Source organism: Trachypithecus francoisi, unplaced genomic scaffold (assembly GCF_009764315.1).
Source record: "Trachypithecus francoisi isolate TF-2019V2 unplaced genomic scaffold, Tfra_2.0 Lachesis_group12, whole genome shotgun sequence".
Lineage (NCBI taxonomy): Eukaryota > Metazoa > Chordata > Mammalia > Primates > Cercopithecidae > Trachypithecus > Trachypithecus francoisi.
The window spans coordinates 11060201-11084082 of NW_022681457.1; the positions used below are offsets into that span (position 1 = coordinate 11060201).

Sequence of the window (23882 nt, forward strand, 5' to 3'; positions counted from 1 at the left end):
GACGCTCGGCGTCCGGTGAGCACCCCGCGGAGCCCCCACGGCAGCGGGTGGAAATGACGTAAGGCGCCTAGCAACGGGGACCAGCGCGCCGGAAGTGATGCCTTCCAAGTTGGCTTGGCTGCGGAAGCGACTCCCGCCAGGGCGGGGCGCGGCACGGGAGGGCGGGGAAACCAGCAATTTCCGCTTCCGGTCCGTCGCCCCCCTTCGGTTGCTTCCCGTCTCTTCGGCGGCTCCCCTCCCCCGCCCGGCTCTCCGCGCCCCTTTTGGGCGGCGGGGCGGCGGAGCCGTCGGCGTGCGGCCCCCCCTTGCGTTCGTGAGTGCGCCCGTGGCGCCTCCTGGTCCGCCGCCCGGGGCCCGGCGCTCGCCCCGCGACACCGAGGCCGAGCGGGGCAGGGGGCTGACCGCCATGACCCCCCAGAGCCCGGCGTGAGGGGGCCGAGGTGAGCGCGGGGCGGAGCGCGGGGGACGCCGGCCCACCTGCTCCGGGTGTTCGGGCCTGGGCCGCGGCGTGCGCGGGCTCGCGCCTGGCCAGTTCTGGGTGTCTCTGGCGGCCTTTGTGTCTCTGCTCCTGTGTCGGCCTTGACTGCCCTGTGTCGGTTGTCTGTCTGTCTGTCTCTCTCGTGTCTGTCCGCGTCTGTTTCCCGTGGGCCTCTGCCTGTGCCTGTTTCAGTGGACTTAGAAAAGGGTTTGGAGATACGAGTGTGTCTGTGTGTCTGTCCCGGGTCTCTTTTTCCTCTGCCTGTCATGCCTGTCTGTCAGGATTTTGTTGGTGTCTTTCGAGTTTCTGAGTCTTCATTTCCCTAGGTGTCTCTAGCCCTTCCCTGCGGGCTTTTCTGCCTATGGTGCAAATCTTACCCCCGCCCCGTCTTAACATCTGAGTTTTGCCCCCATACCTATCACCTCCAATCCTGAAGTTTCTTTCCAGGAGTCTGTTCCCTGGTCTAGAATCTGCCCCTTTTCCCCTGTTTTCTGAGTCTCTGGTGTGGTGGTGAAGAGCCCCAGCCTTGGATTCAGAGGCCCGGCTGCCTGCTAAGCTGTGTGGTATTTGCCAGGTGATACTCTCCAGCTCCAAACCTCAGTTTCCTAGTCGTAGGAAATTCGTAGTTCGTAGGCGTTCATAGTTTCTGCATCATAGGGTCCCTGTGCACGTAAGTTGAGGTGATGTTTGTAAAGTACTAGACGGTATCTGACACATAGCAAGTGTGTAATTACTGGGAGCTCTGGTTTTTGTTATTACAGTGCTTAGAGGTTTTTACACAGTCAGTGTTCAGGTATCGGTCGGTTATGTGGGAGTACTCCTTGCAGAACTTTGTCATATCCTTTGTATTCTTTTTAATCTAATACTTCTCTTGGAATCAATTTCATTGGAAATACGGTCTCATTCTAAGCAGTATCGGAGAAATCTTAGCTTTGATGTGCTAGTTGGGTATTTTTTTCTAATGCACGCCAAATAGGTACACAGTATTGAGGTAGTGCATTTTCTGCCGCCACCCTTTTGGAACTGTTCTCTGTTTTTTTCTCTGATAATAATAGCAGCCAGTGTTATTGAGCGCCTACTATCTGTGGGGCACAGAGCCAAGCACTGTATGTACCCATCTTATTTAATCAACAGGCCTGCCAGGTAGGAATTCTTTCATTTCAGAGTTGAGCAAACTGCATCTCAAGGAGGTTGGCGCTGCAGGTAGCTGATGTGGCCAGGATTTGAACTCACATTTTCTATTCTTTGCCATTAGATTCCGTTTTTCTTGTCTCTTACTTCTCGCCAGGTCTCTTTTTGTTTCTGGGCCTCTGTCTTTCCTCCTTGGCCTCCTGCCTCCCTGTCTTCCCATGTTCTTGTATCTGCTGTTGCTTGTATCTTTCTCATTGTGTCTCTGCCTAGCTCCTTCTGCCCGGGTTTGGGTTTCTGTGTGTCTCTGTCTGGGTCTGTCTCTATTTCTTGTCAGTCCCCTTCTCTGTATTACATCATCGCATCATCTTAATGTGTCAGGCTGGGGCTCTTTTGGGACTCCGGAGAGTTTCTTTTTGACTAGCTACATCTGTCTTCAGGTGCCTGGCTCTCTGGTCTGAGTTTGAAGCAGAGGCCGGCCTCTGTCAGTCATCCCTGTCTCCCCTGGGCTTACATCATGGTGGGGCTTTGAAAATCTCCCTCTGTGGCTTGTTGGAGCCGCATAGACCGGTGATCAGAGCTGGCTCTGGAACCAGGCTGCTCCAGGAGTACGGTGTGTGTCCCTGGGCAAAGGGCTGAACCTCCGTGTCTCCGTTTCCTCAGACTGTGAGGTGGCTGTGAATCATGGGGTTGTGCCAAGGATTAACTGAGTTAATACATGTAAAGCGCTTGAAACAGTGCCTGGCATGGGATACGAGCAGTGTGAGTGTCTGCTGCTGTCATCATCGTTTGCTTGATTCTCCTTCTGTTTCTCATCACCAGTCTTGGGATGGGTTAATTTAATTGAGGTTCATTTAAAAGTATGAGTTTTGGAGTTCAGGTGGGCCTTGGTTTGAGTCTGCCCTGCTATTCCTGGTGTGTGACCTTGGTTGAGTTAGTTAACCTCCAGGAGCCCAGTCTCTGCATGCAGTATTGAAAAATGTAATGTCCCTCTTGTGCTGAGTGAGCACCTGGCACACAGCTGGGACCCAGGCAGTGGGGCTGTTAGGTTCCTTATCTCTCCTGAGCCCTGGGCTTCCCCTGTCCTTGGGACGTCTGGTCTTCTGGCTTCCCCGGTTCTTCCTGCCGCTCTGGGTTGGCTCCCTGCTCCTGCCCCTGTCTTTAATCCCTTCATCCTTCATCAGCCTTCTTTCTCATGTGTCCTTGTTTTGCTGTGGATTCCTGCCCGCTCCATCCTTGTTCCAGAGGCCTGTCCTGTCCTCCCTCTCCGCTTCCTCCTTGCATGGTTTACGGAATGGTTTTTCTGGGCCAGCTTCTTTGCTAGGAAAAGCCACATCCAGACAAACATGTTCTCTGCCCCCATGGGGCCTGTGGGTTGACCTGAGCTACAGAATCAGACGAATATAAAATCAGGAGGGAGGCTGGGTTTACTGATGAGGCTCCAGGGAAAGGTGACCGTGATGTGTGGGTGTGGACCTGGGAAGTGTAAGCAGAGCACTTGGGGTGAATGGACATCCCTGGGTGAGGAAGAAGGAAGAGCGCATGGGCAGGACAGAGTGCCTCCGGATGTGCCGCCCGTGTTTACAGGGCGTCAGTTCCCTAGATGACCGCACGGAGCCCCATTTGACGGAAGAGAAAGCTGAGGTGCAGGAGATGGCAGCCCACCCAGGGTGGCCTGGCCAGGAACTGGCTGAGCCAGGGTGTGGGGCTGCGATGTGCCACTGCATATACTCTGCCTCACTGAGCAGGGGCCCCAGCAGGAAGGAGGCAGCCTGTTTGAGGAACTGAAACATGGATGGGGTTACTTTGAGACCTAGAGGTTAACAAGGGACGGAGCCTTCTGGGCCACAGTTAGGAACTCATCTTTGACCCTGAGGGCTCTGGGCAGCCCATGTCCCACTTGTGTTTCCAGAGGTCCTGTTCCCCTCTCAGATGCGGTGACCTGCCAGCGCCTGCCGCAGCCTTTGTCCGGGAGTCGCCGCGTCTCTCCACGCATCAGGGGCCCTGTGCCCCTTGCTGCTGCAGCCAGGCACCATGTCGACCTCGTCCTTGAGGCGCCAGATGAAGAACATTGTCCACAACTACTCAGAGGCGGAGATCAAGGTTCGAGAGGCCACGAGCAATGACCCCTGGGGTCCGTCCAGCTCCCTCATGTCAGAGATTGCCGACCTCACCTACAATGTCGTCGCCTTCTCGGAGATCATGAGCATGATCTGGAAGCGGCTCAACGACCATGGCAAGAACTGGCGGCACGTCTACAAGGTCAGCGTCCCGCTCTCCTCCCCAGGCAGGTGCAGGGGCTCAGGCGGGAGGGCAGGAGCCCATGTTGTGCACCCTGCCTGGGATGGCGTCCCGGTTCTCAGAAGGAGCTGTAGAAGAGCAAAATCTCTCTTTTTGTTTAATGAAGGCAACGAACGTAAGGCTAAGAAGTTTGGAGCCTTGTGGTTAAAATCTGTTTTTGAGTGAGTGGTGCATTCGTAAGATTCATGTGCTCAGGAAGCCTGAAAGGGCCCACGGTGCCCATCTCTTCTGTGTGCCCAGATACCCAGTTCCTTTCCTCAGAGCAGCCAAGTTTCCGCTCTGGGCCCCGTCTGTGAATGCCTCTCAGGCAGACGTGTGCTCCCCGTGGCACAGGCGATGCCACGCTGGGGATGAACGCTGAAACGGTGTCGTGTTCTCACACTCCTTGTCAGACTCAAAAGCCTGCATACTGTTTGCTGGCATCGATCCGACTGGGAGAGACAGGACCGTAGGGATGGAATGCAGATAGCAGGTTGGTGCTCGCCGGGAGTTGGACGGGAGGGGTCACCTGCAAAGGGCAGCACAAGGACATTTTGGGGGCAGCGGGACTGTTCTGTGCCTTGAGTGCCGTAGTGGCTTCATGTCCTGTGCGTTTGTCAGAACTCAGACTGATGTTAAAATGAGCGAGTCTTACCATATGTAAATGAGAACCCAATTTAAAAAAGGAAAATGAGGCTTTATCTTAAACATTCCCTATCAGGATGTAAAAGATTTGCCGCCTTTTTTTTTTCTTTTGCAACTGCAGAACTTTCAACTCTATGGATTGGTCATCATTTATTTAACTAGTGACTTGTTGATGGATTTTTTTGAAAAGGGTTTTGCAGTGTTTTAAGAATGAGATTGCCGTGAATATCCTGGTACCTTTGCTGTTTTCTAGAACTGGAGTTGCCGAGTCAAGAGGCTCGTGCATGTGTAATTTCGGCAAATGTGTCCAAAGTGCCCTCCATGGATGTGGCCTAGTTGCTGGCCCTGACCCACTGACCACACACGCAGATCGCAGGTTTTGGGCCAAAGGGCTCGCGCCTGTGAGCAGGACTCAGCGAGTGGGTTTTCAGTTTGCTGTTCTTGGGGTCCAGGGGCCTTAGCATCCCCACCTTTGGTCTTTGGTTACTGTGTTCCTTGTGTTACGGCAAAGTGGCCAAGGACGTGGGCTGGGGCCGGGTTACTCTCCCAGTGGTGGGATCTCGGGCTCGTCCCTGAATCTCCCTCTGTGAGGGCCCGTGGAGTTGATTCACGTCCGACTCGGGTGAGGGGCTGGTGAGTGTTAGACAGCTGCTGTTGCGGTCCATTGGCAAGCATCTGCAGAGGGCCCGCTCGGGGTGTCTCGGTGCACCAGACCTGCAAGGCTCCACCCGCATGCCCTTAGACCTGGGCCTTTTCTGGGCGAGGTCCCCGTCCTTGCTGATTTTTGAGACTTCTGCCCAGGTGAGGGCAGTTCCCTCCCCTCACAGGTGAGGAGGCTGAGGCCCGGAGCGCTGCAGCACTTCCACGTGGAAGCAGCGTTGAGGCTCGTTTCCTGTGACTCTTTTTCATGCCCAGCCCGACACACCAAGATTGGGTTGAGTCAGAGGTTGAATCAGTTATTGGTCATTTACTGTGAAGGGCTGGGTGGCGTTTGTTTAGTTGAGGATCTTGGAAAAGCCTGGGGGTGCAGGGGAGCCTCTGTGGAGGCAAGGAGGGGGCGGGGCTAGAGGGGCAGGTGGGGCTGGAGGGGTGGGTGTGCAGAGGTGATAATCCAGAGGGGCCCTAGACGCAGTTCCTTCCTGGCTAGTGGCCAGAGTGATGCTGCTGGGGGCAGAGACAGAGTGGCCTGTGGGCAGGGCTGGCAGGTGCCAAGGCCTGAGAGTCTGCTGGGGAGCATGCGGTGCTGGTGGCCGCGGTGGACGGCAGGGCAGGGCAGGAGAGGGATGTGGCCTTCAGTGCCAGGCGGGGCTTGGGCTGCTTCCTAAAGGAGATGGGAGAGCCTCCATGGGGAAGCAACTTGATTTTTTTTGTTCATGCTGCACTTTTGTCCTGAGGTTGGTTACCTGTGGGCAGCCTCTTGCTGGACGGTGCTGGGGACCCAGCCCTGATCAAACCTGACCCCGACCCTCAGGCAGCTCCCAGGTAGGTGGGAGTCGAGCCGATAGGCTGGCGGGTGCCATGAAGGAGGGAACATAGCACAAGGCTCTGCAGGCCTCAGGCAGTCAGGGCAGACTTCCTGGAGGAAGCAGCCAGCCAGTCACAGGTCTTAGCCAGCCTTTCTAGCCTGGTTCTTTCTAATAACTTTGTAAAGGCAGATTTACTGTGGTATAATTTGCACACAATAAAACCTAGCCTTTCAAGATAGAGTTTTCTGGGTTCTGACAGATGCACGTGTTTCATAATTGTCATCACAGCCAAGGCATAGAAGGTTTTTGTCACCCCCAAGACCTCCCCTGTGGTTTTCGCGGCCCCTCTGGGACCCTCCCCAGGCCTGGCTGTTCTTGCTGTGTTCACCATCCTCACAGCATCTCTTGATTCTTGGGACTCTCCTTTCTATGCTCCCCACAGCAGAGTCTGGGTGCCGGCCTTTTTCTTTGAGCTTGGGGATCCCCAGCCCATGTGGCTGAGGACGTGGGGTTCCTGCTCCACCCTGAACTGCTGATTCCTCACACTGACGGTGGGGTTCAGCCTCACTGCCCCCGGGGAGGGTTGATGGTGTCTGTGGAAACCTGCTCTGGTTGCCGCGTGTGCCGCCTGCTGGACGCTGTCCTGAGAGCAGCTTTGTGAGGTCAGCACGTGTCACTGTTGTCCCTGCTGTGGCATGTGCTGATAGCTAAGCATAGGCACAGGGCAGGGGTCCAGGAGGGGCTCCCTGCGTCCACGTCTGGGCAGCGCCTCCCCTCTTGGGTGACCACTTCTGTCCCGCAGTCCCCTTCTGGAAGTACGGGTGATGAGCACAACCCCACGGGCCCGGAGGCCCTGAGCCACTGTGAAGCTGCCGCGCCCCCTGACCCTGTCCGGAGCCCTCTGTGCTGACCTGTTCCGGCACGAGGGCGGGTCCTCTTGCTTCCCACCATCCCTTTGCCACATGGTCTCATCTTGTCACTTCACCCCAGGTGGTGGGTTGTGCAGGAGCAGTCTTTCCACTTTGATGGATGGGGAAACTGAGGCGCAGAGCTGGGGGAGGTGGGGCTTGGGCCCGTCTGTTGAGAGCCCAGGCTGTCCCACCCTGTGGCCCTGCTGGCTGGTACTTTGTGGATCTTACTGTCCCCGTGGAGAAGGGTGGTCTGTGGGGGCCTCGCGGGCCTGGCTCTGCACGGCCTCCCTGCGTGGCCTTGGGGGTGAGTCTTGGTGAGTAAGGGCCGGCGTTTGTTTGGTGACTTGTATGTGTAGCACACATAGGTTCTCATCAAATCCACCGTTACCTGGTGAAGGAAGTTCTTTTCTTCCTTTTTCTCTGTTTTCCAGATGAGGAAACTGAGACACAAAGGAGCTCAGCTCTACCACGCAGGATGGGGTAGAGCCAAGAGGAGTCCCGAGCCCACCCTCTGGGCCCTGTGTGGAACCCCGAACACTCCCTCTGGGTCCTGCCCCGAGCCCACCCTCTGGGCCCTGCACTGCTACCTCACTTCTGAGGAATGCAGGGTCTCTCAGTCTTGACTTTAAACCAGGGGTCAGGAAAGTACAGCCCACTGGTGAAATCCCACCCACAGCCGTTTTTGTAAAAAAGTAAAGGAACACAGCCAGGCCCATTCATCTGTGGCTGTGGAGTAGTTGAGACAGAGAGTATATGGCCTGAAAAACAAATTTTTTCATCTGGCTCATTACAGAATGTTTGCTGATTCCTGTTTTAAACTTTATTTCTGCATTGCAGCATGTCCTTGATAAAGCTGCCTTTAGCATTAAAAAGGACTATTACTTTATGCAGTTGGCCACTGCTTTTTGTTTGTTTTTAGAAAAGCAAAGGAGAAATAACTTATTCTGCAAACTTTTTTTTTTTTTTTAACTTCTTTAGAGACAGGGTCTTGCTCTGTAGCCCAGGCTGGAATTCAGCAGTACAATCATAGCTCACCGAGCCTTGACCTCCTGGGCTCCAGGCATGCTTGAGGAATAGCTGGGACCACAGGCACATATCACTATGCCCGGCTAATTTTAAAATATTTTCAAATTTTTTGTAGAGATGAGGGGTCTCACTGTGTTGCCCAGGCTGGTCTTGAACTCCTGGGCTCGAGTGATCCTCTTGTCTTGGCACCCCAAAGGGCTGGGATTATAGACGTGAGCCACTACATCTGGACCACTTGCTCACTTCTAAAATAAGGTTTTAAATTTTTGATTAAGGAATTGCATACTAAGCACCTCATGAATGTATAACATATTGGACACCTGTGTAGCCTTTGCCTAGAGGGAGGTAGAGGATGCATCCAGCCTTCCAAGTTCCCTCAGGAAACCCGTCTCCTGCGGGCACCGTGTCTGACTTCTGTCTGCCAAGACTGTTCTAGAACTTTATATACAGGGAGTCACATGTGTGGTCTTTTGTGTCTGGCTTCTTTTGCTCACCATCACCATCAGGTCAGCAAGGTTGACTGTGCTGTTGCATAAAGCAGTTGTTCATTTATTTTGAGAAAGAGTCTCACTGTTGCCCAGGCTAGAGTGCAGTGGCGTGGTCTCGGCTCACTGCAGCCTCCGCCTCCTGGGCTTAGGCAGTCCTCCAGCCACAGCCTCCCAAGTAGCAGGGATGACAGGCACGTGCCACCATACCTGGCTCATTTTTTGTTTTATTTGTTTATTTATTTATTTATTTACTTAGAGATGGGGTTTCACCATGTCGCCCAGGATGGTCTTGAACTTCTGGACTCAAGTGATCCACCCACTTCAGCCTCCCAAAGCACTGGGATTACAGGATTGAGCCACTGCACCCAATCTAATAAGATTAAGTAATAACCTTATTATTAAATAATTAATCTTATTAAATAATGTTTATTTAATTATTCTTTCTTATTTATGAGACGGAGTCTCACTGTGTCGCCCAGACTGGAGTGCAATGGCGCGACCTCAGCTCACTGCAACTTCTGCCTCCCAGGTTCAAGCAATTCTCCTGCCTTAGCCTTCTGAGTAGCTGGGATTACAGGTGCCTGCCACCACACCTGGCTAATTTTTGTACTTTCAGTAGAGATGGGGTTTCACTATATTGGCCAGGCTGGTCTCGAACTTCTGACCTCGTGATCTGCCCACCTTGGCCTCCCAAAGTGCTGGGATTACAGGTGTGAGCCACCGTGCCCAGCCTATTTTTTGTTTTTTCTTGAGACGCAGTTTCGCTCTTACTGCCCAGGCTGGAGTGCAGTGGCACTATCTTGGCTCGCTGCAACCTCTGCCTTCCAAGATCAAGTGATTCTCCTGCCTCAGCCTCCTGAGTAGCTGGAATTGTAGGCGCCTGCCACCACGCCCAGCTAATTTTGTGTATTTTTAGTAGAGATGGGGTTTCACCATCTTGGCCAAGCTGGTCTCTAACTCCTAACCTCAGATGATCTGCCTGCCTCGGCCTCCCAAAGTGCTGGGATGACAGGCGTGAGTCACTGTGCCCAGGTATTTATTTGTTTCATTTATTGATTTATTTATTTACTTATTTATTTTTGAGACGGAATCTTGCCCTGTCGTCCAGGCTGGAGTGCAATGGTGCGATCTCGGCTTACTGGAACTTCTGCCTCCTGGGTTCAAATGATTCTCCTTGCCCCAGCCTCCTGAGTCGCTGGGATTACAGGTGTGCGCTACCACACCCAGCTACTTTTTTGTATTTTTAATAGAGATGGGGTTTCTCCATGTTGGCCAGGCTGGTCTCAAACCCCTGACCTTGTCATCCACCCACCTCGGCCTCTCAAAGTGGTAAGATTACAGGTATGAGTCACCACACCCGGCCTTATTTATTTATTTTTAAATGGAATCTCACTCTGTCTCCCAGGCTGGAGTACAGTGGCGTGATCTTGGCTGACTGTAACCTCTGCCTCCCCCATCCAAGGGATCCTCCCACCTCAGCCTCCTGAGTAGCGGAGATGACAGGTGTGCACCACCATGCCTGGCTAATTGTTTTGTATTTTTAGTGGAAATGGTTTCACCATGTGGCCCAGGCTGGTCTCGCATCCCTGACCTCAGGTGGTCACCTGCCTCAGCTTCCCATAGTGCTGGGATTATAGGTGTGAACCACCACGCCTGGCCTCGTTTATTTTTCATTTCAGGGCATGTGGTAGTCCCACTGTGTGAGTGTACCATAGTTTATATATGCATTTCACTGTAGGTGGGTTTTCACACTATTTCCCACTTCACAATCTTTTTAGCTGCGATACCAAAGTCCAGAGAGCTCTGGAAACAAAAGTGTTTCATGATCCATTTGGCACAAAGTCTGACCCATACTGAAGTGAGGTCGTTTATGTGGTGTCTGCTGGTCCCGCAGTAATGTGGCTGTTGGCAGGACTCTGCCTGGAGCGTTCTCTTATGTGTTGTATGTGCATTGTTTTCCTAGTCTGAACTCAGGAAAATTCTGAATTCCAGAACATAAGGGTCCCAGGAGTTGCGGACCTGGGACTGCCTCTTGGCTTAGGGTGTGATAAAGCATAGAAATGGCTTATCTTCTTTCCTTTCTCTTTTCGTGTAAATACCTTGAGGCCGGTTAAAGACTAATCTCTGATTACACTGCAAATGCTGTTAACACACCTTTGAAAGGCCTTGCCAGAGCTAGGTCCAGCTGCCTCAGAGGGTGAGGAGATACGAATGGCCCTGGCATCTTTCCTCGCAGATTTCTCCTTGGTTCAGACGGAGCTTAGCTGTGATAGCTGACTCTTCCCCTAGGAGCCCTGGGTGGGTTTCTGTGGCTCTGTGAAGGCCCTGGAATCACCTGCAAAATTAAAGGTGTGCCTTTTTCTGAGGTCAGTGACCAAGACACCCCCTGCAGAGCCTTAAGGGGGCCATGACCCCTCAAGCCCAGGACTTGAGCCTGAGCTAGGAAGAGTCACAGAGACCTTGGTCCCCCCGCCCCCACTATTAATTTCAACTTGTTGAAAGCAAGTTTGTTTTCATAGTATAAAATGCAAACATACCACAGGGTGCAGATTGAACGATCATGTTCCCTCTGCCCTGTCCTCTTGCTCCTGGTGGTGTGGAACCTGGGTGCCCCTCCCGAGAGAACCCAGGCCTACGTGGGCCCTTGCGTGGATCTCTTCCCTTCTTGCAGAGGTGACAAGCTACTGCTCCAGGCTGTTGATACCAGCGTGAGGATTTACAGTCAGAAATACTGACACATTTCAAACTGAATACTAAGACCCCTTTCATTGTGATTTAACGAATGTGGTTTTCTTGGCCTTGTTACTTTAGATTGTAGTTGTAGAGAGATAGACAGGGCTCCGGGATGCCAGGTAATGCCCACGGTGGCTGTGGTGCCTGCAGCTGCCATTTCCTGTTTTATTTGGATTGAGATGGAGCTCCTGCAGTGTGCAGTCCTCTTCATACCGCACAGTTCAGTGGCATTCGGCCCGTGCACAGTGCTGTGCGACCACCTCTGTGCAGCTTCAGAACTCCTTCATCGTCCCAGAGAGAAAACCCATAGCCTTCAGGTGTTCCCTCTCCATGCCTCCCTCCACCCCTGGCAACCCATAATCCACTCTCTCTCTCTCTGGATTTGCCGGTTCTGGATGATTCATGTCGACGGAATCCCAGGCCGTGTGGCCTACTGTGCTGGTGTCTGTCGCTGAGCGCAGTCCCTCTGTGGCTGCTCCGCGTCACAGCATGGGGCCGTGTCATACTCGGTGGGGACAGGTGGGTTGTGGGACTTGCACCCAATCAGCTGCCCCGGGGCCTGGGCCGTCTCCAGCCCGCTTGCGGTGCCTGCCCAGCGTGCTGACCGCCCAGCGTGCTGACCGGGCGTCCCTGTGCCTGCCCGCAGGCCATGACGCTGATGGAGTACCTCATCAAGACCGGCTCAGAGCGCGTGTCACAGCAGTGCAAGGAGAACATGTACGCTGTGCAGACGCTGAAGGACTTCCAGTATGTGGACCGCGACGGCAAGGACCAGGGCGTGAACGTGCGCGAGAAAGCCAAGCAGCTGGTGGCCCTGCTGCGCGATGAGGACCGGCTGCGGGAGGAGCGGGCACATGCACTCAAGACCAAGGAAAAGCTGGCACAGACCGCCACGGGTGAGCCCTCCCTGCGGCCCCTGACGGCCTAGAGTCTGTCCTCTGCCTGCTGCGGCTCCCAGCACCCAGCCGCCCACTTCCCTCCCTCCCAGCCAGGAGGGACTGAGACATCCCCCTTTTCCTCTCCTCTCCTGGGACCCTTGCTCTGGTCTCACTTGCGCCCTTTTTTCCCTTAGTACCTTCCATGCAGCAGCTCCGGGACCCTCCCTGCCTCTTGCCTTGTGCCCCGGGACAGGTCTAGAATTGGGAACTTTTATTTCACTTCTCCATAGGCTCAGGGCCTGAGGGTGGTCAGTGCTGGGGACAGGGCTCTGAGGGGACAGTCACACAGTGACCCCCAAGGGTGCCGTGCTTCTGCCTGCGCCGAGATGAGGGGAACATCGCAGAGGCAGAGGGTGGCCTCGAAGGGGCACAGAAGGAAGGCCAGAGCCAGGGCCTGCAGGTTGCACCAGGCGTCTGGGCCTGCGTTAGGAGCCTTGACAATGCCTTCCGGAGGTGGAGGACTCAGTCTGGTGGGTGGTTACCAGCACTGAAAACAAAACTTGAAATAGTGCCTCCCACATCATCAGGCCAAGATCTGTCCCACGAAACATTTCCAGTTGTGTGATGGGTGTGTGGGCCTTGCACTGTGCTGGAAAGTGTGATCTGTGCTGGTCGCGGGCTCACAGCCGTGAAGAGACTAGTCCTGCTGCTCAGGACTGGGAGGGAGGCGGGAGAATGTCTGCGAGGCTCTTCTGCTCTCCAGGAAGAGTGGAGGTGCCTCAGTTAGTGGGGGTGCGTGAGATGGGGAAGGGCCGCTAGAGCACTGCCCTGGAGATGGAGGTGGGTCAGCCAGGCCGGCGCAGACAGCACAAAGGGCCTGTGGCCCCCATGGGGTCCGGCTCGAGGGACGGGACTTGTCTGGGGAAGTCTAGGCCTTCTGTTTGGACAGGTCTCGTTTGGGATCACCGTTCAGCACCCATGGGGGTACATGGGTATGATGGGGTGTGTACGGCCCTGCCCAGAACTCCAGAGTAAGGACCCAGGAACTGGTAGACGGCATGAAAGCAGAGAGTGTGAAGTGGAGGGAAGAAGCTGGCGTGGTGTGGGAGTGCTCAGAGCTGGGGACACCAGGAGGGAGTGTGGGCGGCAGAGAGGGGCTGGTCAGCTTGAGGCAGGCAGGTGGGCGGCGGGGTTGGGGTGGACTGAGGAGGGACGTTGGCAGGAGCTGGGAGGAGAGCGGGAGCCTCAGGGAAGAGGCCTGAGGGTGGGAGATCCTGGCTCGGGGGTGGTCAGACTCTGTGCAGGGCCAGAGCCAGCGTCCTCTGCGTTGCTGGCCACGCCTTCCCATCCCAGCTGCCTGGCCCTGTCTGCCAGCGGTTGCTGGGAAGCAGCTGCGCCCCTCTGACACTCACCAAGGACTCTGGAATTTGAATTTCATGTAGTTTTCACATGTCTTTTTAAGAGTTTTCAGTTGTTATTTAATTTTTTTTTTTTTTTTTTTTGAGACGGAGTCTCGCTCTGTCGCCCAGGCTGGAGTGCAGTGGCCGGATCTCAGCTCACTGCAAGCTCCGCCTCCCGGGTTTACGCCATTCTCTCGCCTCAGCCTCCCAAGTAGCTGGGACTACAGGCGCCCGCCATCTCGCCCGGCTAATTTTTTGTATTTTTTTTTAGTAGAGACGGGGTTTCACCGTGTTAGCCAGGATGGTCTCGATCTCCTGACCTCGTGATCCGCCCGTCTCGGCCTCCCAAAGTGCTGGGATTACAGGCTTGAGCCACCGTGCCCGGCTGTTATTTAATTTTTTAAGGGTACTCAAGTTTTTGCCCATCTTGGTGCATTCTTTTCATTTTTTCCCACCATTGAAAAATGTAAAGGCCTTTCTCAGACCTTCTCAGGCCAGCTGCGGCTGCCACTGTGGTGTGCTGGCCCCTGTCCTGGAGCGAGCTGTGTGGAGGGCTGTGGCTGGGGAGGAGGTTGGGGGCAGCTAGGGAGTGCGCCCTGAGACCCCCAGTGGGCGGGCAAGGGCCTGTGGTCCCCGGGCAGCTGCGAGGCTGGGTGATCCGAGGCTGGGTGATGCGAGGCTGGGTGATGCGAGGCTGGGTGATGCGAGGCTGGGTGATCCGAGGCTGGGTGATGCGAGGCTGGGTGATGCGAGGCTGGGTGATGCGAGGCTGGGTGATCCGGTGATGGGAAGGCCCAGGTGTTGCTGGCTGAGTGCCGGTGTTACCTGTGATGTGGGAGGTGCGGCCCTCGGGGCTGCTGGGCATTGGATTTAGCCACCACCGGGCTGGGGGGTTGGGGCATTTGCAAGGTAGAGGTTGGGCAGTGGGGTGTAGATTCCCAGCACCCACCACTGAGAGTCCTCAGAGCTTAGGAGGAAGTCGCAGGGGCAGGGCCTCACCTCTGCCCCACGCTGCCCTTCCATCTGCCCATCCCCCCAGACGGCCACTTACCCACCCAAATCCGTCAACCGCTGCTGGTTCTCTCATCCTTTTTCACTCATAACCCCAGATGGTCACCCTTTGGCCCCGCTCTGCCACTCACGTGCTCCCTGGGCATACCATGCACCCAGTCCTGCTGGGCACACTGCACGGGGGCCAGCTTGGGGGCCCCTGAACCTGGTACAGGTGGGGCCACCAGACAGCTGCCTGCTGCAGCTCCAGGCGAGGGGAGCCAAGGCCTGCTTGTCAGGGAGAGGCCTGGGCCTAGGGTTGGGTGGCGACAGAAGTATAGAACACAGGTGCAAGGCGTCTTGGAGCTGGAGCCGACAGAACTTGCTGACGAGTGCACAGTGGTGGGGAGGGCGGGTTAGGAGAGGCAAGGTCCACCCTGGGGCTTTGGAGGCTGGGGTGATGGCCCCGCGCTCGGCGGGCCTGGGGCCTGGTTGGAGCCTGTTCTCTACACTGTGGAGGGGGCCTAGGGTCCACAGGCCTTGAGGGTGGAGAGAACAGTGTCAGGACAGAGTTTGAGGGTAGGTGAGGGTCACTGAGAGGATGCTGCAGTGGAGGCCGGGGATATCTCAGCACTCTCCTGGAGGGTCCGGCCATGCTTTCCTGTGTCCTCTCTCTCCCTTCCCCTCCTGCTCCTGGAACCAAGGGCTCCTTACTGGCCACTCCCCAACCCTGACCAGGCCTTGGATCCTGCCGTCTCAACAGACTCTGTTCTCCCACTCTGAATTCCAGTTGTTCCCTGCCAGAGCTATCATTCTCCACAAGCCCTGGACACAGAGGCCTGGGAGACCCGGGAGGAAGGGCCTCCCATCCCCCAGGGGCCCAGCGACAGACCCCAGGCACGCGGGGAGTCCTGGTGGTGGCAGGGCTCAGAGGTTCCTGGGGTTCCCCATCTGCTTATCAGACTGACTTTTGCTCTGGTCCTTCCCTGATGCCTGGCCCCTCCCATGGGTGGGGCTGCCTGCGGGCCCCCCCCCCCCCCCCCCCCCCCGGGACCCTGCATCCCCACCCTTTCTCCTCTGAGCACCAGGTGTCTGGTCGTCTGCCTCTTGGTCCTAGTCTTGGCCTTCAGAGGTTGTAGGGTGGGGGACTTGGGCGATGGGGTTGAACACAGAAGCCCCCGTCTGTCTAGGCTGTGGGGTTTCCTGTCTCTCGTTCCCTGGTCTGGGTCTCACACGTTTCTCCTCTGCCCTCCAGCCTCATCAGCAGCTGTGGGCTCGGGCCCCCCTCCTGAGGCGGAGCAGGCATGGCCACAGAGCAGTGGGGAGGAGGAGCTGCAGCTCCAGCTGGCCCTGGCCATGAGCAAGGAGGAGGCTGACCAGGTACTGGGCGTGCACCTGGGGCTGTCTGTCCGCCACCCGCCTCCACATCTCACCTCAGGCTGCCTCCCAGCCAGACGCGGGCCTGGCCCTCACTGTCGCTGCTCCACGTGCTGTCACTTGTCTCCTCCCCAGTCCTGCCTCATCCTCACCCCCGTCCCTCTGCGTGTCGCTCTCTGCCTGTCCCTCACTGGTTCAGGGACCCCAAGCCCTCTCTTCCTTTGACCCTATCTGACTCTGGCTCTGCCTCTGCCTCTGGCCCCTTCTGCCATGCCCCTCACACTCTCTCTCCCCCAGCCCCCATCCTGCGGTCCCGAGGACGACGCCCAGCTCCAGCTGGCCCTTAGTTTGAGCCGAGAAGAGCATGATAAGGTCAGAGCAGCTTCCCTGTCCCTGCCTCTGCCAGGGACTCCCCTCAGACCAGCCCCATCGCCCCTTCCTAAGTCACCCCCCACCATCTTGCTGGGCTGGAAAGCCCACAGGCTCTCGCATGTTGAAACCTCAGTACCTTCAGCCGTAGGATGTAGGACCTCAGGTCAGACAGAGCCTGTGTGGCGGCCAGCGCAGCCGTGCCAAGGTTGCTTGGGTGACCAGGGTCCCTTCCTCCCCCCAATGCAGGAGACACCACCGAGGCAGGTGCCGGTCCTCCCTGGGTGCCCCAGCACAGCACCCCACTCCCCTCATCCCCGTGTCCCACCTGACCTTTGACCCAGGTGCCCCATCCCCATTTCATACATTGTCCGCATCCCATCGAATCCTTCAGCCGCCTTCATTGGGGTGGGAGGGGTTGCTGGGGCTTCCGGGCTGAGGTGGCATCTGCCTACGGCCCACGTTCTCATGTCTCCCTGGCCGCTGCCCGTGCCCCAACAGGAGGAGCGGATCCGTCGCGGGGATGATTTGCGGCTGCAGATGGCGATCGAGGAGAGCAAGAGAGAGACTGGGGGCAAGGAGGAGGTGAGTGGGGCTTGTTCTGCCCTCCCTGCCCGCAGGTGTCCGTCCGTCCCCTGCTCACTCCTGCATGGCCAGGTCCCTGGAGCAGAGGCTGAGACACAAGGCCCTGGGGCTGGGCACTGGGTTTCCAGGCCCGGTCGGCCTCTCACTGCCTCTCCCTCCCCACTGGGCTGAGGCTGGTGACTGACCAGGCTGCCCTGCAGCCACCTTCTGTGGTCAGCACTGGCCATCCCTCTTCGGGCCGAGCACCGTGAGGGCCACCCCCGGCCCACAGCTGAATGGGGAGGCCCAGAATAGGTTAACAGCCTGACATGGCCACAGGGAGGAAGGTGCAGGGCTCACCCCTCTGTTACACTTTCTTGGGCACCTCCTTGGTGCCATGCCCTGTGCTGCACACCAGGGCCTGTTGGTGAGCGAGGAGGCACGGTCCCGCCCTTGCAGACAGTGTTTCTGTGGCATTCCTGTGCTCTGCAGCAGGGTAGCAAACCCTCCCACAACCTTGCGCTTTCAGGACACGCTTCAGTACTTCTCTGTGACGGGGCCTGGCTGGCTTTGTTTCGTGTCAGAGCTGAGGTCACTCACGCCTCTGGGCCCAGGGTGTCCACACTGGCCTTGCCCTCCAGCCTCCTCCCCTGGCCTCTCCCCAGTTACTAGTCTGTCCCGAGTGTCCTCACAGCACCGTGGTCGCTGCTGCCGCCCCCCAGGACAGGCTTATCGGGCTGGGTTGGAGTTGGCTCCCCAGCCTGTGCACTGCTGTTGGTCTCAGCAGGTCCTGAGGCCAGCCCAGGTTTGAGGGGTGGGAACAAGGCCCCCTCTCCATGGGAGGCGACACATAGCTTGTGACCATAAGTGATGGGCACAGTGGGACTTTCTTGGTAGATAGAAAGCCTCTTTATGTTGGCCTCGGCCAAGGGATCTCTACCAGTGTCCCCCACAGCTCAGTGACCCCAGTAAGGGCTGCCCCATTGGAGGAGCACCAGATCTCACCCATGTCTTCTCCTGCCCTGCCCTGGACTCAGCTCTTCTTCCCCTCCCATCCCCCCGGGGCCTTTGCCTCACGGTGCTGACTGGAGATGTGTGCATGAGTCTGTTGGGGGCACTTGCACTTTCTGAGACAGGGGCTCTGGTTAGCTGGGCCCGTCGTGTGGCACCTCCAGAACACAGGACCTTGCATGCATGTGCGTGTGGCGTGGGAAGGCCTGCAGTGCGGTGACTGTGGGTGACGGGAGGACTTTGCAGCGTGTGCGTGCGGCGTGGGAAGGCCTGCAGTGCAGTGACTGTGGGTGACGGCAGGACCTTGCATGCGTGTGCGTGCGGCGTGGGAAGGCCTGCAGCGCGGTGACTGTGGGTGACGGCAGGACCTTGCATGTGTGTGCGTGTGGCGTGGGAAGGCCTGCAGTGCGGTGACTGTGGGGTGACGGCAGGGCAGTGTAGGGGCATCATGAGAGGTGCTCAGGGTGACCTGAGTGGGGTTCACGGGGGCTTTCCAGGGGAAGGCATGGAGCAGGGACTGGCGGGGCTGACTGAAGAAGGCACAGTGGGCAGAGGGAGGATTGAGGTGCTTTGGGTTGAGTGAGGGGAGGGCTTGGCCTCCATCCTCAGGGCTGGGCAAGGACCTGGGAGCAGGTGGGGTTAAGGGGCTGCCCTGCTGTGTGTGGAGAATGGATGTGGGGCAGGGGTGTGGCCTGTTTTGGGGCTCCCTGGGGTGGGGGAGGTGGGCAGGGGTGGGCCGACCCTAGGACGTATGAGGAGGGAGGGTGGGTGGTGTGTTTGGGGCTTGCCTCCCTCTTACCCCTTACGGATGGCTGCTGTCTGGACACCCAGGGCCTGGCCACCTCCCCAGCGACGGATCCCAGCTTGGTCCCTGTCCCAGGCTTCCCACCACTTCTTCATGCTCCTCTTCTTCTCTCTCCCCTACAGTCGTCCCTCATGGACCTTGCTGACGTCTTCACGGCCCCAGCTCCTCCCCCAACCACAGACCCCTGGGGGGGCCCAGCACCCATGGCTGCTGCCGTCCCCACAGCTGCCCCCACCTCGGATCCCTGGGGCGGCCCCCCTGTCCCTCCGGCTGCTGATCCCTGGGGAGGTCCGGCCCCCACGCCAGCCTCTGGGGACCCCTGGAGGCCTGCTGCCCCTGCAGGACCCTCAGTTGACCCTTGGGGTGGGACCCCAGCCCCTGCAGCTGGGGAAGGGCCCACGCCGGATCCATGGGGAAGTTCCGATGGTGAGTGCGTGGCCTGCTTGCATGCGGCCTCTATGCCTGTGTGCACCTGTCCTTGGTTGGCTGTGCCCTTGGACAGGGACAGATGCAGCCAAGTGGCGCCGGGCAGTGGTGGGGGCATTCTCGGTACAGGGGAAGGGGTAGGGGAGGGGGTCAGATGAGACAGGACAGGGCGTGTGAGATTGTGCCTTGGAGGACATGGGGGTGTGCTATGGGGAGGGGATGGCAGCTCAGCCAAGGGGCACAGAGGCTGCGGCCAGGGCAGAGCCTGTGCGACATAGGCATCTGGGAAGGGCGGTGGGTGGAGCTGGGAGGTGCGGGTGGAGAAAGGCCTGACACCTAGCTGGACAGGGGAGGGGTGGGGGAGCCGAGGGAGGGCTGGGTAGGTCTGGCAGAGGCTGCGGGGAAGCCCCTCACCCCCAGCTGGGGTCCCAGGGGCAGAGCCTGGCCGTGATGCCCAGTTGGAATTTGAGTTTGTGTGCGGGAGGCGGGGAGCAAGGGAGCTTTTGTGTGAACAGCCACAGATTCAGAGGCAATGGTCCCCCCGGCCATCTGGGCAGTCAAGGTTGCCAGCTCCTCCTGCTTTTTTGTCCTCACCCAGGTGGGGTCCCGGTCAGTGGACCCTCGGCCTCCGATCCCTGGACACCGGCTCCAGCCTTCTCGGACCCCTGGGGAGGGTCCCCTGCCAAACCCAGCACCAATGGCACCACAGGTACTGCAGTGGGGGTGGGAACAGAGCCCCGGGCGGGAGTGAGTGGGAGATGTTAGAGTCGAGCATCCTAAGGAAGGGTGGATGCCTGGACTGGAGGCGGGAGCTGAGGCGGGGCCCCAGGGAGGGGCTGAGCAGAGCATCCTGACCCCACAGTTGCCGGGGGATTCGACACGGAGCCCGACGAGTTCTCTGACTTCGACCGACTCCGCACGGCACTGCCGACCTCCGGGAGCAGCGCGGGTGAGCCCCTGCCCTCCTTCCCAGCAGCCAGAGGGAGCCCCATCCCTGGCTCTCTCTGTCCTGCTCCAGGCGGGGCTGGCTGGACTTAAGGATGAAAAGTTGACTTGGGTAGAGTGGGCCAGAACCATCCACCTGTCTTTAAAAAGTGTGCATCTTGATTTTAGAGAAATTGCAGACTTGGAGAAAAACAGAATTCTTCTCAAGGTTTTCCACCCAAATGTCAACCTCTGACCTGTCTCTGCCTCCACATCGCTTGAGTGCCTTGCAAACTCTCCAAGTGTGTCAAAGAACAAGGACTGTCTTGTCCTGTGCAGTGAGCTGCATGGACCGAGGTTTGGAAGGCAGCCGAGGCTCCCCTTCCAGGTCCCCACTCGCCTGCTGGTGGCTCCAGGGCTGGCCAGGGTGCGTCCTCATGGGTGCTGCCTTTAGCTGCCCTGGCTCCTTGGGGTTTTCAGCTGGCATAAGCCGGTGCCCGCCGCCTGTGACGGGCCTATCTGCTGAGTCCCTGAGTGGCTACTCCATCAGGAATGTCCGAGGTCATTGTGGCCACTAGTGCTTCACGATGGCCCTCAGCTGGCACCTGTCTGTCCCAGGATGAGTCATGTCAGCCTGATCTCTTGGTTTTTTGTTTAAGTGAGCTGTTACTGAGGCACAGGTTGTAGTACAGAAACCTGTTTCCCCTGATGAAAGGCCAGCAGCTAGCGGGGAGTGAGTTGCGCCTGCACTCCCCTCCTCTCATTATCTAGGTTAACACAGAGCAGTCTTCCAGCCTGCAGTTTTCCTTCTTTTTTTTTTTGAGACGGAGTCTCACTCTGTCGCCCGGGCTGGAGTACAGTGGCCGGATCTCAGCTCACTGCAAGCTCCGCCTCCCGGGTTCACGCCATTCTCCTGCCTCAGCCTCCCGAGTAGCTGGGACTACAGGCGCCCACCACCACGCCCGGCTACTTTTTTGTATTTTTTAGTAGAGACGGGGTTTCACAGTATTAGCCAGGATGGTCTCGATTCCTGACCGCGTGATCCGCCCGTCTCGGCCTCCCAAAGTGCTGGGATTACAGGCTTGAGCCACCGCGCCCGGCCAGTTTTCCTTCTTTTAGGCCCTTTTTTGTCCCATACAAATGTGTGCATTTTTTCAACGGTAGATAGAATTGTTAAATCTATTTAAAAAGAGAATCAGGCCAGGCGCAGTGGCTCACACCTGTAATCCCAGCACTTTGGAAGGTCGAGGTGGGCAGATCACGTGAGGTCAGGAGTTCAAGACCAGCCTGACCAACGTGGCTGAAAACCCATCTCTACTAAAAACACAAAATTAGCTGGGCATGGTGGCACACGGCTGTAGTCCCAGCTACTCGGGAGGCTGAGGCAGGAGAATCGCTTGAACCCAGGAGGTGAAAGTTGCAGTGAGCTGAGGTTGCGCCACAGCACTCCATCCGGGGAAACGAGCGAAACTCCATCTAAAAAAAAAGACCTCCAGCCAACAGACGTCTTCACGCCGGCCTGGAACATGTGTCTGCGCTGTTTGTCCGCTTGGAAGCTCCCGCTGGGGCTGTGTACTCAAGGAGTGTCTGAGGGCAGGCTCCTCTGAGCCTGGAGGCACCTGTGAACAGGCCCCCGCTGCCTTCCCCCGTGGGCCTAGAGACCCTGGACAGCCCCTCCCTGAAGCAGTTGCTGCCTTGTGGTTGTCAGAAGGTGACACCTGCTTCCATCATCCCTCTTGCGTTTGCTCACTGGAATCAGACCCACCTTGTGGGAATCTGGGCTGACATGCAAGCTTTTGGCCTGGGCAAGCGTTGCTCCGCTCTGCACCTCAGTTCCTCTTTCCCGAGGCCTCTGGGCACCAGGCTCTTTCACGCGCCCCCTATGATGGCCTATACTGCTCTGCTCCCAGGTTGGAGCCTTGCTGCTATCTGCCCTGTCTGAGCCCCTCTCCCGGCTCCTTTCAGGAGAGCTGGAGCTGCTGGCAGGAGAGGTCCCGGCCCGAAGCCCTGGGGCGTTTGACATGAGTGGGGTCAGGGGATCTCTGGCTGAGGCTGTGGGCAGCCCCCCACCTGCAGCCACACCAACTCCCACACCCCCAACCCGGAAGACGCCGGAGTCATTCCTGGGGCCCAATGCAGCCCTCGTCGACCTGGACTCGCTGGTGAGCCGGCCAGGCCCCACGCCGTCTGGAGCCAAGGCCTCCAACCCCTTCCTGCCAGGCGGTGAGTGTGGGCCCATCACCTGCCCGAGTCCTCCCTGTGGGTTCCACCAGAGCAGGTGCCTCACGGGGCAGGGATGCTTCGCCCCTCGCCTGCACGTGTTGGATGGACACAGGTGAGCTGCGCCACTGACTGCACTCCGTGTCTCTGGTCTTCTTTTCCTGCAGGAGGCCCAGCCACTGGCCCCTCCGTCACCAACCCCTTCCAGCCCGCGCCCCCTGCGACGCTAACCCTGAACCAGCTCCGTCTCAGTCCTGTGCCTCCTGTCCCTGGAGCGCCACCCACATACATCTCTCCCCTTGGCGGGGGCCCTGGCCTGCCATCCATGATGCCCCCAGGCCCCCCGGCCCCCAACACTAACCCCTTCCTCCTATAATCCAGGGCGGAAGGGGGCCTGGCTCCATCCGGCTGCCCCATTCTGGCTCCCTGGGAGATAAGTGTTGTGAGTGCATGTGAAATGGGGGATCCCTGCCCCCAGTGCCCTTCCCCCTCCTGGGGCCCACTCACACTACACCCTCTTCCTTTCCCACCCCACCTCCCCGGAGAGAAACTGGACTTGGGGCCTGGGGAGGGGAGCTGGCCAGAGGAGGACCCCTTTCCCGTGGCATTAGAAGGGGGAGGGGCGGCTGGGGCCCCCACCCATTCCCCCTCCCTCCAAACTCTCAACCCCCAGTCAGTGTTTGAGCCTCCTTGTTCCCCTCACACACCCCCCCCCACGCACCCTTGGTGAATCCTTGGTGATGATTTTGGCAACTTGGGGAATAAATGGCAATTCCCACGGGCTTGGCTCCCCCAGCTTCCCATCTGTGATTTCGCGTGTCCCCCAGAGCCCTTCATACAGGGACCCAGGGCTCGGTCCCATTGCTCTCTCGGGGGTGCCTGGGAACCAGCCCTTCTGTCTCAGAAGTCCTGATTTCCCTGATCCTTCCGAGTCAAGGGGTGGCTGGGTTGAGGGTGGACGGTGCGAGGCCTGGCAGACTTGTAGCCCACGCAGGTCCAGGTGGGCAAGAGGCCACGCGTGGCCGGACGCTCCCAGTGCAGGAGGCCTCGCTCTTGTGTTGAGGGAACACTAGGATGAGGTCAGAGAGTGCACTGGGGTTCAGGGAGGAGAAGAATCCTGAGGGATGGCACATACGCAACACAGTCACCATCGCCGTCACATGGGCCCACCGCAAGCATCACTAACCCAGCCCTGCATTCCTGGAAACCGGGTCAGCCTCTGTCGGCTGAGCTGAGTGAACCACCAGGCGCCTCATGGTTGTCGTCTGTGCCGTTGTCCTGGGCTGGACCACACCTGATGGGATCATCCCTGAGACGCCTCGGGCCGCCTTGTGAGCAGATGTTGCTGTTATCTCCAGGGGTAGGTGACAGCTTGCAGGCCCCACAGCCAGGGCCTCAGCGACGGGGATCTGGCCGTGTCAGGCTGCTCTTCCATGTGGGGTCTCCTCCATGATCCCCTGGGGTCAAGTCCTGATGGCTGGGTTGGCTTCCTCAGTGACTCCGACAGCTCTTGTCTCAGAGGTGCTGGGGTGCAGGCTGTGTGGGGCCAGACCCCTGGAGTCAGACTTCTTCTTGCCCCTTCTGCCCGGAGATGCTCTGGGCTCAGGGTGGGGCCAGATAGCTGTGTCACAGGGACACTTGCTGCTGTGGGTCGGGGTCCAGGGAGCACCCAGCCAGTAGAGGGTTGGAGGCCCTGAGAGGAACATGACGGCGGTGTCCAAGTGGCCTGGTGGCCACCCTGTGTGCCCCTCCCTGGTGGACCT

General features: G+C 57.9%; 1 protein-coding gene across 7 annotated transcripts; it reads left to right on the forward strand.

Moving 5' to 3' along the window:
- The first annotated feature begins 145 nt into the window (after nucleotides 1–145).
- Nucleotides 146–22907, forward strand: EPN1 (epsin 1). 7 transcript variants are annotated; one of them, XM_033224508.1, is made up of 11 exons: nucleotides 146–440; nucleotides 3495–3868; nucleotides 11802–12051; nucleotides 15679–15803; nucleotides 16098–16172; nucleotides 16671–16754; nucleotides 18672–18975; nucleotides 19574–19684; nucleotides 19838–19924; nucleotides 21865–22122; nucleotides 22287–22907. In XM_033224508.1, exons 2-11 carry the CDS (start codon nucleotides 3641–3643, stop codon nucleotides 22493–22495), a joined length of 1731 nt encoding a protein of 576 aa, XP_033080399.1. In that variant the 5' UTR covers nucleotides 146–440; nucleotides 3495–3640; the 3' UTR covers nucleotides 22496–22907. The 7 variants fall into 7 exon arrangements, with proteins under 7 accessions (XP_033080399.1, XP_033080397.1, XP_033080401.1 ...); XM_033224506.1 differs by having other exon boundaries at nucleotides 3519–3868; XM_033224510.1 differs by having other exon boundaries at nucleotides 3539–3893.
- Nucleotides 22908–23882: the final 975 nt, after the last annotated feature.

Bases quoted from the DNA above. Each gene is read 5' to 3' on its own strand.
- EPN1 (XM_033224508.1), top strand. From the start codon at position 3,641: ATGTCGACCTCGTCCTTGAGGCGCCAGATGAAGAACATTGTCCACAAC. The intron at 3,869-11,801 runs GTCAGCGTCCCG...GCCTGCCCGCAG, and splicing joins ACTGGCGGCACGTCTACAAG to GCCATGACGCTGATGGAGTA. The intron at 16,173-16,670 runs GTCAGAGCAGCT...GTGCCCCAACAG, and splicing joins GCCGAGAAGAGCATGATAAG to GAGGAGCGGATCCGTCGCGG.